General features: G+C 36.7%; 1 protein-coding gene across 1 annotated transcript in view; it reads right to left on the bottom strand.

The window, feature by feature from the left end:
* The window catches only part of LOC120527355 (soluble guanylate cyclase 88E-like), a 44,146-nt gene extending 29,530 nt beyond the window's left edge, over window positions 1-14,616 (bottom strand). Inside the window, exons 1-4 of the mRNA XM_039750673.1 lie at window positions 14,469-14,616; window positions 14,139-14,271; window positions 10,598-10,772; window positions 5,637-5,728 (exon numbers count right to left, since the gene is read on the bottom strand). Of these exons, the coding sequence (XP_039606607.1) occupies window positions 5,637-5,728; window positions 10,598-10,772; window positions 14,139-14,271; window positions 14,469-14,596 (528 nt within the window). The 5' untranslated portion in view covers window positions 14,597-14,616. The remainder of the gene's footprint in view (window positions 1-5,636; window positions 5,729-10,597; window positions 10,773-14,138; window positions 14,272-14,468) is intronic.
* Window positions 14,617-15,339: the final 723 nt, after the last annotated feature.

Genomic DNA, 15,339 nt, shown 5'->3' with positions numbered 1-15,339 from the left:
ACTATAAGTTTCTAAAGAATACATTACAATGAGGAGAGTGCAGAACAACTGAGCATACATTAACTGATAGAATATTTCATATCAAATTCAAATTCAACACCATCCCTATCCCATCTGGAGAGCTATGAAATGAAATAGGATAATCCATTGAGTTGTGACACAGACAAATTGAATCATCTACTGTAGATGTTCATCAGTAATTCAATCTTTGGTCCAAACACATTTACTGGTGTCTCTGAAATGACCTGGCTGTGTAACATTGCTGATACACAGATGTGGTTGTTTCTTACCTGCAAGGCCATTCTTCATGACTTACTTAGCTGGTTGTGGGGCTGTTATGTCTGTGCTCACATAACAGCATTGATTAAAAGCAGTTGGGCCAGAATTTTTAATTCCACAAACTGCTCAGCAATTTTTTGAAAATCTAGTGGCTATTCATTTAGGTAGTTTTTTCTATTTGAATTTTGCATGATTATGGAACTTTTTGAGATGTTGCTCTATTAGATTAGAATTATTAGTAGTAGTATTTTCTGTTAGTTTATATGATATTTGTATAGTTTAGAACCTAAATAGTCAAACCCTCTTATCAAAATACAACACTACATTATGTGAGGACAAGAAAAACTTGCCGAAGCTCTGTATTATGGTGAACTGAGTAATTGTGTATAGGTTTGTTTTCTTGAAAAAACAGCACAACTCCGGTTTGCTGGGTGTAGTTGTAGACTGCAGTGAAGCTGAGCCCCCCTGGGGTGTTTAATGGAGGAATTGGCTGATTGCAAATTTATGTGCAGATGCAGTTCAGCCTGTTTCCTCATTGACTTATTTATTAGTTTTAACTTTCTAACTGAGAACTGGATTTTATGGAATATTGATTTATGTATGGAAAGAAAATTTAGCACTGTGCATTTTTGCAAACATTTGGACTTTTTTGTTATATTTTTCATTTGGAATAAATTGCACAGTGCACCTTAGCACTAATCTTGTTGTTGTGTGTCCTCATTGCACTTGTCCACCTCAGTACATGACTATCAATATCCCAGCTGAGGACCACCCAAGTCTCACATGTACATTGTCTTTCTTAACACAGAATATTTTTATTCTGTTAATGTGCTCGTCACGTTAGTTAAAGTGACTTTATTTGCTGGTAACTTTTCCCGTGTGCTCCATTGTGTCATTATACATCCTGACAGATTAACTTCACGAAAACCCATCAAAGATAAGCACGTTTGGAAAATGAATGATATATTAAGAAAACAAATTATTACATTAGTCTGCAATACTTCTTCTTATAAAATTTTGACTCATTTGTATATCAGGTAAAAAACAGTGATGCAATGATGGCCAAAGTGAAATCTCGGTCTCCTCAATTATCAATGCAGCTCTAAAGTTGATGAGAATAAAGAGGAGTGCTCAGTCAATGATGCATGCTGACCTCCATTAAAAAGAAAATACTTAGCCTGATGACAGCCATCTTAATTATTCTTAATAACATGCAAATCAAATGTTCGATTCCAATTAACTGACAATTAAATGTGTAGCAATGACATATTTAAATGTTTGAGGGTTAAGTGGACTCCAACAGGCTGTGAAATGAAATTGCAAAGTAATTAGTTGTTAGATTATTTCATCAGTCTAACACGTGATTAACATTTATTAACACATCAAGATGAAAACAACATAATTCATCTATTTATCCTCAAAATTGTTTATATCCAATTGTATCACAATATAATGAGAGAAGCGAACACACTATTTTTGCCAACAGAAAATGTGTGTTGAATAGTATGTATATTCATATTAAACTTCTATTTCTATCACTGGAGTCTTTCAACTACCAGGCAGAAAATTAATATACATGTCTGCCTGAATAATTACTTTTCTAGAATTTAATTCGGCATATAATGAGCTCCACAAGAAGGGTGAAGATTATGTTCCTCAAGCGACCGAGAATTCACTTGGTTTTAACAAAATTCCTTTTGTGTCTATTAGTTTCTTTCAGCTAAATTAAATTAAAAGAACATAAGACTGCGTAATAGTTATCAGACAAGTTTTTGTCAGTTCTTGCTTGATCAGTTTTGTTTATAATTGCTTGCATATCTAAAAATGTGTTGGCTCTGAGGTTAAGGATGTGGTGTATAAATGGAGCATATGCACAAAAATGTTGTGTACACCTGTTTCCACGCTCACTTTGAGATATATAAAAACTAAATGTGGCATAGAAAAACGCACATTTTCATGGTAGCCTCACACCATGCGTAAACACATTTCTGCTCAGTTTTGCAAATTGGAGACGCCCAGCGTCAATTCAGTGCTACTGTTTCTGTGGTCTTTCTTTTTTAGATTTGCATCCATGACATGGGCTTTATCAAATGCACCGAAATTAACTGCATATTGCTTACAAATGTAAGGTACTTGACTTTAATCATTCTGTAACAATATAGTTGTGCACAGAATAGCCAAAAAAACCCAATTATTATAACTGCTTTAGCATTATTACTGTATTTTAACCGGTTTATTGTATTTGAGTGTGATATCACAGCTGCACAGGTTGTGTTGAGAGTGCAGGAAGATACAGCTTCCAGCCCTGGAGGACATTTATTGCACATGCTGCCTCAGGAAAGCCACCAACATCTGCATAGATTCCACACACTAATGCCGCACTCTATTCGAATTTCTCCCATCCAACAAACACTTCAGAGCCTTTCCTGCACGGACAATGATACTTATACTACTATTACTGTAAACTGTAATATTACACAACCTGAGTGTAATATCTGCATAATATTTACATGTATATTGTACTTATGCTCTCATATTGTACGTTTTTCATTGTTTTTTTTAATCGTATTTTTTTTTTTATTATTTTGTAGGAAATTAAGTTTATGGAGGAGTTGCATATTGAATCTTGTTGTTCCATACAATAACAATAAAGGAATTCAATTCAGTTCAATAGAAGAGAGAGGGTATTTACAGAATGATGATGATTGGCCTCTAAGTTGATGTAGATTTCCAAGTGCTATCCTCTTAGAGCAGTGTGGTGTTAGAATACTAGAATGTATACTTGATATCATTTTTATGATGAAATGCATTAAAGTATGTATATTACGTTCTCAATGGCAATCACTGCCTGCACGCTCCTGTCTACGTAAGAGAAAGCCCATTTAAGAAGCACGTACAGATTAATGACTGGCTTGGGGAACACTTAGAATACGACGCATTTAACGTGCTATTTAAGTACTAGGGTGTTATACCGTGTTAGCCAGTATGAATGTAGTGAAAAGTCAAGCAAAATGGCACCTTTTATTGGCTAACTGAAAAGATTACAATATGCAAGCTTTCAAGGCATCTCAGGCCCCTTCTTCACATCTTGGCAAAGCAGAATAGTTTAATCCAGTTGATTACTCACAGTAACAAGGCTAGTTATATTTTGTGTCATCTCTTATGTGCCATTACATGAGTACTGCATTCTCAGCACTTTGCCATCTGTTTCTTCTCTCCTTCCCTCTCAACACTAACCTTGACTCCTCTAAGCATAGTAGGCCTGAGCTGAGGAATAACTCACAGATAGATTACATTTTGCCTAGTTGCTAGCCATATTGTAATTTTTTTAGCTAGCCAATAAAAGGTGTCATTTGCTTGGCTTTTCTCTACATTCATAATGGCTAACACGGTACAACATCCTAGTGTTTTATTGCATTAATTTAAATTACTCAATGTATTCATTTTATATAATTCAATTCATACTGTTTCCATTATGCTTGCAGTTTATAAACTGAATGACTAGCTGTCCCATAAAACATAATTTATACACTGGACACAGTGCCTCAGTTTTGTCCTTGAAGCGCCTGTGCTAGTTTGTTTTAGATCAACATTCCTCGACATGATATATAGAGAGATTCTCTTCACATACCCGGTGGTTATTTCAGAGAAACGTATAACTTAAGTGTTATATGCCTTCCAAAAGTTCATGACTTGCAAGTGCAATGTTGCTTTGAAATAAAATGGACAATCAATTTGCATTATAATATTGTTTTGTAAATGTGTTGTAGTTATTTTCTTCATTACAAAATAGCAAGCACAACCAATAGACTTTATCAGACTGTCATTGTCTACATCTTGTGCAATATTAAGTCTACCTATAACAGTCATTTAAATGTTCACCATAAGTCTTCAGATTATATCTCCAGCTACACTGACACATTGTTGTGTAACAATGGCCTTCATAGTTCATAATTGAATATTTTTAATACCGTACATGTTCACAATGTGTCTGATGTCACAGAGATAGAAAGAAAAAAAAACCTGGATGGACTGATTTTATTGCTAGCATTTAGCAAAAATGTAGGGCCTGATTTGAAAAAGGTTAGTCATATCCACTTGTTTTGAGACAAATAGCCAGTTCTACTGAACAAAGTTATATGTCACTTTTTATACAACAGATGTTAAACTGTTTCTGCGGGAAGGAGTACTGAAAGAATAAAAGAATAGATATAGAATAGATCGCTACCTCCAGTCAGTTTGAAATATCCCAACAAAAGCTCAAATGAAGCCTCTGAATGATAGATGACTTACTGAAACTATATTCAGTTCTGTGCCTTTCAGAGAATGAAAACTGTATTTTTGTGTTATATAATAGAACATGTTTTCCTTTAAAAAAATTCACAACTCCTTTTTATTCAGGTACCTGTGTTTTTCAGCATATTACAGCCTTGTAAAGCCTTGTCAAGCCTCAAATACCAAATGTATGTAGGGTATGGGGGTGCCAAAAACCTGCTTTTGTCAGGCAGCTGCCTGGGCTCCACCCTTGGTTTGTTCTTTCACTTACTGTTTGCCCCGGCCCAGTCCATCTAGCTACACTGGTAAACCGCACTAATCATGCATCAGTGAAGTGATGGCAGCAGCATGGGAAATAAAAATGAAACCTTGGTTTAGGGGTTTATATTGACACAGCATTTTTATCATCTACGTATTGTGCAGAAGCTGTTAAAAGGGCAAGTAAAATGTTAGGTTTAACTGTATTTTGAAAACTGTTATTCTCAGACTATATAATGCACTATTGAGACTACACTATACTGGTCGTCACAGTATAAAGACATAGCAGTACCTGAAGCCATGCACAGGAGAGCAACCAAATGCGTCCCAGGACTTAAGAATATGACCTACTTTTATAGACTTAGAGAATTAAACCTGTTTAGTCTCGAGCAGTGGAGACTGTGTGGGGACCTTATCCTGGTCTTCAAAGTTCTCAAAGGCATTGATAAAGTAGATCCAGTTGAATTCTTTCATCTAAATGGTGAACCACGTAGTTGAGGACACTAGTGGAAATTAAGGGAAATTGCATTTAGGACTGATGCTAGGAAGCACTCAAAGAGTTATGGGAGTCAGGAACAAACTACTGAGATGTGTATTGAAACACAAATGTTGACAACCTTTAAGAAGTATCTGGATGAGACACTGGGACAGCTGAGCTACTGATGAATTAGCATTGCACTACTTCAGAGTCGACAATTCGAGGATGCCTAATTTACTATCGTACCATATACTGAAAAATTCATTTGTCATTAAGATGCAGAAATAATTTGGAAAACTTTACATATTTACTAAAAAGTCTGACAAATACTAATCAGTTAACGTACCACATAAGTCATCTTTTCAGTCTCTTCCTTTGACAAGATTTCAACTTCAATGTCAGTGTTGTAGAACTGCCGACCCACCTGTGATAGTTGCCCTGGCAGAAAAATAAAAGGGTACAAAACCCTAAGAATGTTTCTGTTGTAAAATTATAACAAAAAGCATATTCTACACAGCATTTACTTAATGTTTCCTTTTTATATAATAGATACATTATTACTATAAAAGTTCACCTACCATAATATGAACATGCAAATTATCTTTGGAGAAGTCAACATTTATTTTGAGAGAATCATGTTCATCCTAACTTTAACCAATGACAGTTGTAGCTGCGTTTTTTTCTGGTTCCCAAAATATAGCAGCTACTGAGTTTGCAAGGTAGGGTCAAGCATAAGTCAAAGGTATAACAAAAAGAAAATGTCCAATAAATTTTGTTTTAACAACTTTAGTGAAAATACAAAGAGAAATAAATCACAAACAATCCAGGAAAATATTACACACAGAAAAACATAAAAAAGGAAAAAAAAAATAGAAAACTGCATCTTACTCTACTTCATTACGATCCCAGCTTTCTCGGGTTACACTTCAGTTATGTACCTATGCTTAAAGTTATGTTGCCTTTCTATCGTATTTTTTTGTTTTATCATAGGAATGTGGATCTCTTGTCTGTCCAGGCAGCGTAAGGCAAAAACACAGGAAACATTCCTGAACATGAGCGCTGTGTGGCATGCTAATGTATACACTAACATTTATTGGTTAAAAATGCACTAAGGGGTAAAAGAATATATATGCATATGTTGCTCCGTCTGCTTATTCATGCCTTATTATGGAACTACACAATTGACCCATGAAGCTGAATCATCTTTACAGCGGAATCACTAAGACTGTGCTTATAAATCCAGATAAACATTGCATGCTGAACAACATTGAACATTATATTATTTTTATTTATGTGTGTACCATAACTGCATGACAAAGTAAGGCAATGAGGAAGTCATTGCAGATGTTAGAGACATCCTCTGATACTCCACATATTGAATGGTGTTTGTATAATTTTGCAGTTTTACAGTTCAATGATGTTGGACGCTGTCTGCTACATATTCTCTCTATGTTAGTTTACAGAGCAGTGCTCTTTTAATTTCAATGTTTGTTAGCATACCTGCGATTACTGTTATGCTGTATTTGTGTCTCTCTAAATTTCATGTGGCTTGTTCACAGTACAAAACATAGACCCCAAAGGGATAGACTGCATGGTGCAATAACTTTTATCCCGTTTCTAATCACGCTTCTGAACAAACCACAGAAGTCAGAAACCAGCATGATTACAAACAAGAAATAAAACTGAAGTGCAGATTCGAGAGGTTTTTTAGGTGAGATTATGAAGTGAGCACAATTAAAAACAGGGTAAAGAAATCTCTCAAAGCTCTGTTGTACCCTGAAGTGCCCTTTGGTGGCAGTGGCAGTGGTGGAGGTGTAGCAGATTATACTGTTTCCAAGTATCATGTGCTTTCAATGCAGCGACTGCCACCTGTGGCTCAAAAGTGGCCGAGAAGCACAGGTTTAGGTGTATGCATCTGTATGACTAGCTCAGCGCTCAGGATGGCCTGTTTCCTGCCTTGTGCCTAGGGCTACCAGCAAAGGCATTGCCTTTACCCCGATAACAAAGCCAAAGGAGAACCTGGTATGAAAATGTATGTATATACTGAGTTTATTTCAGACATGAAATGCAAGAAAAATAGAACTACAACAAGAAAAATAAAAAAATTAAAGCATACTGAACTTCTGTGGGGCAACTGCAGCAGAAGGTTTAAGAAAAGTGCAACACACAAACCTCAATCTAATGTAGAAAATGTAAGTGTCCTCTGTGTCTCATGGTAAATGAAATTGACTGGTATGAAAAATAAAATTAAATAAAAATCTTATTGCTTCAGACTGATATATATACAGTATGTGTGTTTATGAGTATATATTTTGCTGAAAATTATAAAATATGTAACTTCTACTACTATTCTTGTTTGGAGAGATTATGTGCAAGAAACTAAATGTCTTCAAAAAGGGGGGATACTTTGTGTCAAACAGTATAACTTTGCAATGCTATACTTGGCACAATACCTGACTGACTGGGGCACAAAAGAAAATTGATTCCAGGGTTGTGCATCATAAATGGTCTCGGTTATGTAATGTAAAATCCAGTTTTTTTTTTTGGAGAGAAATCCCTAAAGCTCTATTTTTGAATTTTATTTAGTTGATGTAAACATAGGTTTCTAATCACACAAACTATTTATTTTAGAAATCTGTCGTACTCTCTACTCTTCAACCATTTGCAGCTCCTTTATTTTTGGTTATGTAATATAGGCACAATCTACAGTATACTAATAATAGGCAAAGCACTCACTCACTCTCTCTCTCTCCAACTTCCCGTGTAGTTAGAAGGCTGAAATTTGGCAGGCTTATTCCTTACAGCTTACTTACAAAAGTTAAGCAGGTTTCATTTCGAAATTCTACACATAATGATCATAACATTCGATAACTGTCGACAACGTCCGCCATGTTGAACTTTCTTATTTATGGCCCCATCTTCACGAAATTTGGTAGGCAGCTTCCTTGCGCTAACCAAAACAGATGTACGTACTTATTTCGATGGTATGACGCCACTGTCGGCCACCATATTGAACTTTCCAATGTCACTAATTCTCCAACTTCCCGTTTAGGTAGAAGGCTGACCCCATCTTCACGAAATTTGGTAGATGGCTTCCCTGCGCTAATCAAAACCGATGTACGTATTTATTTCGGTGGTATGACACCACTGTCGGCTGCCAGATTGAACTTTCCAACGTCACTAATTCTCCAACTTCCCATGTAGGTAGAAGGCTGAAATTTGGCAGGCTTATTCCTTACAGCTTATTTACAAAAGTTAAGCAGGTTTCATTTCGAAATTCTATGTGTAACGGTCATAACGGTCAACAACGTCAGCCATGTTGAACTTTCTTATTTATGGCCCCATCTTCAAAAAATTTGGTAGGCGGCTTCCCTACGCTAACCGAAACCAATGTATGTACTTATTTCGGTGGTATGACGCCACTGTCAGCCGCCATATTGAACTTTCCAACGTCACTAATTCTCCAACTTCCCGTGTAGGTAGAAGGCTGAACTTTGGCAGGCTCATTCCTTACAGCTTACTTACAAAAGTTAAGCAAGTTTCATTTCAAAATTCTACGCGTAACGGTCATAACGGTCGACAACTTTCGCCATGTTGAACTTTCTTATTTATGGCCCAATCTTCAAGAAAGTTGGTAGGCGGCTTCCCTGCGCTAACTGAAAACAATGTACGTACTTATTTCGGTGGTATGATGCCACTGTCGGCTGCCATATTGAACTTTTCAACAGTCTTTGTTACTTATGGGCCCATCTTCAAGAAATTTGGTACGCGGGTTCCCAACACTAACTGAATCCTACTTACGTACATATATATGTCCATAGCCTGCAGTTCAGTCACCGTGTGAGGCGGCGTTGGGTCCCCCATCCCAACGCCTCCCACGTTGTTGGCTGCCTGCCTATATAAAGCCATCCGTCGCTCCATTCTCTACATTCCCTTCCTTGCTATGCCACGGGATTCACGTCTCCCTGCTGATAACTACAGCCTTTTAATTTAATCCACGGCTTCTCCGCTGTTTTATTGTTCATTTATTACGATTATAGTTATTGTGTAGGTATTTTAGACTTACTTTACATTGTTCAGGTACCCATTTCCTTTATCATTCCAACCGTACCCCCATTAACATGTCTATCGAGGTGATCACCATCGTTTAAAGAACTGTCACTTACTGAGTTGTTTCCATGCCCGGAGATGGCACCTACCTTTTCCATTCTCTTTGTTACATATTGCACGGCCATATCAGGCTCACTCTTGATATCCGGAGGAACATTGTGTCTTTTGTATTGAATGACTGGGACAGGTTCAAGGTGTGGACTGATGACGGTACAGGAGATAATTATACTACACTGGAGCACTATAAGAGTGAAATGCTTAAGCCCTTCAACTATGGATCTGCATGTGAGTTGATGGCTGCCACTGAATTGTTTGGTTGTCGCTTTCAAGTGTACCGAAATGGCCAAATATTTTACACCTTTCGACACCCGTCAATGCCTCTTAAAGATCTTAGATTCACAGGTGACGATTTCAGTAGTGGACACTTTGATGTTTATGAATGTTTAAACTCTCAAAAGCTGGATGTGAAGTTATCGATGAAACCGGTTGTATACTTACAACGCTTTACAGATGCCGAATGTCTCTTCAACACAAGTCCTACAAATACTGTCGTAATTGAAACAAACCATGAAACTCAAACCGATTATGACAGCAGCAATCCAAGCTGTGAGATTTCAGACAAGATTACTGTTCACATGGCCAACTGTACGTTGCATGCTCAAGAGTAAGCTCAGCGCACAGCTTGGTCATATTACAACCAGAGGGCCAAACTCACAATGTGGTATACAAAGAGATCCTTAACAAATAATTATTGGTATATTTTCCCTCAGTTTACAAAGGTTTAATTTTCTTCTTAATAAAAATTTTAAGGCAGTACTTCGCCGCTGTGAAGCGTGGGTATTTTGCTAGTACTACATAAAAACCCCTTACTGCAGAAGGAGTTAAACAGATTTTGTTAAATATTTATGCTTGATTACTTTTTACACTTTCTTTTGTTTCTAACATTAGGTAGCAAACACTTGATAGAGTAGCAGACAGAGAATGGGACCTGTCAATGCATCACTTATCACCTTTTCTTCTGCAAACCTGGAAACAAATGCTGAGTATTTATTACAAGTTTATTTCAGACTGCTATCAGTAATTCCATTATAAACAAAACAATCACCATCTGGCAGTCATATCCTAATAACTTTTCATTATACTCTAAAGTGTTGTGTTGTTTCTTAACCCTTCTGTGCAAACACAAATAGCACATACCCTTCACAAACTGTGTGAAGCCTTTGCGCGTGCTGCGGTAATGGAGCGTTAGGCTTGTTTCACATTCTTCTTCTACACAGAAACTTGGTGGCTGTACTTTGGGGAAGGAGAACCGGAAATACTCATGCAGGTTATCCAGCTCATTAATGAAGTCACGAACATTGCGGCCCAAAACCTGAAAGAAGACACCAATGACTATTAAAGATCACTGCAGGCTTATCATAATGTTCCACAAGCATTATCTTTTGAAATCACTATTCATTAGCAAAGAATTTTAATGATTCCAGCTTTTAATAAAACTGAATAAGTTTCTGTTTATCAACAAGTACTGCTATGACTCAATTATTAATAAACTAGATTGAAATGTTAAGACTCTTCAATATAAAAATACATTTTACAGCTAATAATGCAATCTATTCATCCATTTTCTGAAACAACACTTTCCAGCATTGGACTATGTGGTGCCCTGACATTATTGTCAATAATTAACCCAAGGGCCATCTTAACGCATGGGCACATTCGGCAGTTGTCCGGGGACCCCATGCTAATCTATGTATATTGTGACTTGCTGAGTGGTTGTGTAGGTAGGGGCCCCAGTGCACTGCTTTCCCCAGGGGCCTATAATGCTGTTAAGATGACCCTGATTAACACTGTATGAGATATATCTGCATCATAGGGCTCACTCAAGCACAAGCCCAGACTCACTTATGCTGGACATGCCTTTAAACTGTAAATGGAAACCAGAGTCCCAGAAGAAAAAGTCAAGTGAACACAGAGAAAACAGGCAAATTTACAAAAAGGAAATTCCTACTGGTAATCAAACATAAAACCAAAACTAAAAATTAAACCGCTGTGCTGCTCCTTGTTATTCAGTACCAGTGTGGTGCATTTCACTTGAACAACACACTAAGTACAGACTACCTAAAGCTTTTGAATTAACTTAGCATTTTATTAATTGAGGTTCTAGCAGCATCTTTAATTTCTTGAGCTTCATATTTTGCTCCCTTATTACAATTACCATTTTAATCATACCTCAGAATTATATTGTGCTTTGTACACATGGCAATAAACTATAACTTTAACTCAATTTCAATATACTATAATTACAATTACTATTTTAAATATGTCTAACAATTATTACTGCATACAGTTTTATAATTAATGCATAGCAGGAGCTCTGTATTCTCTGGAGAAAATTACAATAAGGAAACATAAAAGAAATATTGCAATGTATTTTAAGTGAGATTGGTTATGTCCACAGCACCTGCTGTAGCATGTACAATACCTAAGATCTAACGCTATCTGTTTTGATCTAAAGCCCACTGCGGCCTGGATAAACGAGCAAACTTCCCATCCGAGTTCAAGAACTTCTGTAGCACTGGCAGCTAGCATCAATGTTATCACTCATTGCACCATTACAGGCTTAACATCAATCACGGTTACATTCCCAATCTTTTAAATTCACCATTTTCATCAGACTGCCTGTGGTAGCACAGCAGCTAAAATCCAATTCATTGCTAAAGCCCAGTCTGGCAAATCTCCTACTGGTGATCAAACCTCAGCAGTCACTCATTCTCTGCTCTTCAATTCACATGACACACAAGTGACGTGGAAAGCTGACCTAAAGAACTTGTAAAAGGTGTAGCCCCAAATGTTGAATATTAAACATATATAAACGAAAGACTGTGGAGTAGTACGCTGTGCTCACGCTCAACCACAGCCACTTGAAAATGCATGCATGCATGCATGCATTTTGAAATTTTTTCGCCACTTGCATGCATCTCACTTCTCTCTACGAAAGACGTGTGCAGCAAATGCTGCCATGCAACAGTAATATTGTGCTAACAACACCAATGAAGAGATACAACATTGAAACGAAGCAATCGCCAATGCTCAACAACGTGCAAGTGAACACCTCAGCAACGGAGGGCAAGGCTTGAAGTTTTCACAAAAAACATTGTCAATCTGGACGTATTTTATAGAGGAAAAGATTAATAGGACTCATATGCCAGTGATACGGCTAAGATATCGTATTACCAGTGTCCATCCATCCATCATCCAACCCGCTATATCCTAACTACAGGGTCACGGGGGTCTGCTGGAGCCAATCCCAGCCAACAATGGGCACAAGGCAGGAAACAAACCTCAGCCAGGGCACCAGCACATCACAGGTATTGCCAGTGTCTTCTAAAGAAAGCCAGTAAGCACAGGTGGGTCCACATCCTCTGCACTGGGTAATTCTTAAGAGTTAGCTGACACCTCTCCAAGTTCACGAATATAGTAAAATTGCTAGGGAGTCTTTGGGTTGTATTTTGTCCTGACGACCACATGCAGCTAATTATTAATAATCCAAAAGTTAATTTAAAATATATTTAAATTTAATTATGATTTAATTATCATTCATCCATTAATTTTTATAAACTGATTCAATTGAACATACAGGGTTATGAAAAGTCAGTAGCTGTACAGGAGACAACTGGCAAGATAGTCTATTGCAGTATGATAAAGTATATTTAAAATGTTCAAAATATTTTGTTTGTTATATGTTTTATGTTAAATATTTTGATTTAATTAGTGGATGGATTGTCTAAAGCATCCTACAGCACAAATCATCAGGCGAACATGAAGGAACCACACAAACACAAACAGTACTTCATACAACCGAAATTCTTTTGAAATTTAGGTAAGCAACTTCTTTTTCACAGTAAAATATAAATCCATTTAAATAATAAGAAAAAGAAGAGTTAATAAGGTTAGCAATTATTTTGCTTCAGCTCAGGTTGAGGGTCTTTCATATAAACCAGTTTACCGGCATTAACAGTGGACTATTTTTGTTCAGTAAATTGATAAATGGAAACCTATTACCTTACATTTTTCCCTAAATTGTTGCACAGCTGTTAACAGAAATGTAAGATTATTACAATTCACACTCTCAAGACATGTGATGATACAGTCTGCGAAGTCGATGGCATCAAATTCCAATGACAGTCATACATATCGTTACCTTTGTTAGGCCTTGAGAACTGCCTATGCAGTATAGCAGCAATGTTAATAAAGCGCAATTTCAAAGAGTGTGTGAAATAAAACTGGAACAGCAATGCGGCTATTCCTTAAAAAAATAGGAAATCTCTAAAACTGAGTTAGGCAAAGCATAGATATTTACCTCTCTCATTATCTACAGTGCACAAAGTATAGAGTCAGTAGAAAGGAATGTAGAACACTTTTGGTTCAAACTTTTATAATGTTCCCCACTCATATTGTTTTACTGTCCTATTGTTGTAATAGGAGAACAAACAGAGAGCCCATTGTTTTCCTTTACCTAAACAGCAGTCTTCTTCATGTTCCTCAATGTGAAATATATGCTACTTAATCTAATTAAGTCTAAGCTTTATACTCTCACAATCAGCAACAAAGAAAAGTCTGTTGAGGTACCTACTGTAGGCCTGTCTCTTCATTTCAGCCATGTCAATCAAGAGCATATTTTCAAAAGAGTATAAAGGTTTTTGCATTTACTATTCAAACCCATTTATGCAGATATTACCTTGAGTATTCGCTCATATCCATAGTTTCCTATTCTCTTCACCATGTATACCCCAAAGGCATACATCAACTCATCATGCGTCTTCCCCAAGACTTCCCCAGCGGCTTTTGCCAGTCGCAGAATGAGATTATCACTGCAATAAAGAGAGTAAACTCTATTCCCAGTCAGCAAGGAAACACAAAAGCATGGAAAGCAGAAGCTGCATCAGACAGATTAGCTCTGGAGAAAGAATGGCAGCATGCTATAATTCAATAAAATCTCTACCCGCAATGCTTTAGCAGGATTCTCAAACTTGCAGATTTGGAAAAAATAGACTGACAAGAGCCTTACTTGTACATTTGATGGCGCACAAACTTAAGATGTGGAATTTCTGCACGGGCTTCAATAAGCCTCCACACATCTTCCCCGTAAGATTCATTGATGTAATCATTCACTGCTTCCAGGTACAAGCCATACATTTTCAAAGGGCAGTGGGAGAAAGGCGCTTTATTCTGTGTAGGAAAAAGAAACATGTGATTGTGCCCCTGTCTGACTCTGATCACTTTAAGGAGCTAGTTTTCTTTATTTATATACTGCATGTATTGTTTTTATAAATAAAAGCATTTGAGATACTGAAATTGTATTTGTTTTTGTTTTTTTTAAATGGAAAAATTGTACTACAATACATTAGAACCTTTAGGAAGTACTAGGGTGTTGTAGCCATTATGAATGTAGAGAAAAGCCAAGCAATATGACACATTTTATTGGCTAACTAAAAAGATTACAATATGCAAGTTTTCGAGGCAACTCGGGCCCCTTCTTCGGGAAAGATGTAATCAATGTAATACAATGTAATCAATTAAATATTGCCTGAAGAAGGGGCCTGAGTTGCCTCGAAAGTCTGCATATTGTAGTCTTTTTAGATAGCCAATAAAAGGTGTCATTTGGCTTGGGTTTTCTCAACTTTTAGGAAGAAATTATCCTTTATTAAAATGTAATTACATTAACTTTGTCTGTGGTTAGCTTTTTTGTTTGTACCATTAAATTATAAATTATTATTTCACCCTGCTTAAGCAAGATTCACCTTACTTTTGTATTATTTCATTAATGCTGTCGGCACATAGAACATGTTCATCTATTTATTTACTGTATTACCAACTAGAACATTCCATTCTTCATATACAATTTTCTTACCTTTTTCCCCAAATTATAAATTTATTAA

The sequence above is a fragment of the Polypterus senegalus genome, chromosome 1 (genome assembly GCF_016835505.1).
Source record: "Polypterus senegalus isolate Bchr_013 chromosome 1, ASM1683550v1, whole genome shotgun sequence".
Taxonomy (NCBI): Eukaryota; Metazoa; Chordata; class Cladistia; order Polypteriformes; family Polypteridae; genus Polypterus; species Polypterus senegalus.
Note: the sequence above shows the minus strand (reverse complement) of the source record. Positions and strands in the feature narration are given on the sequence as shown.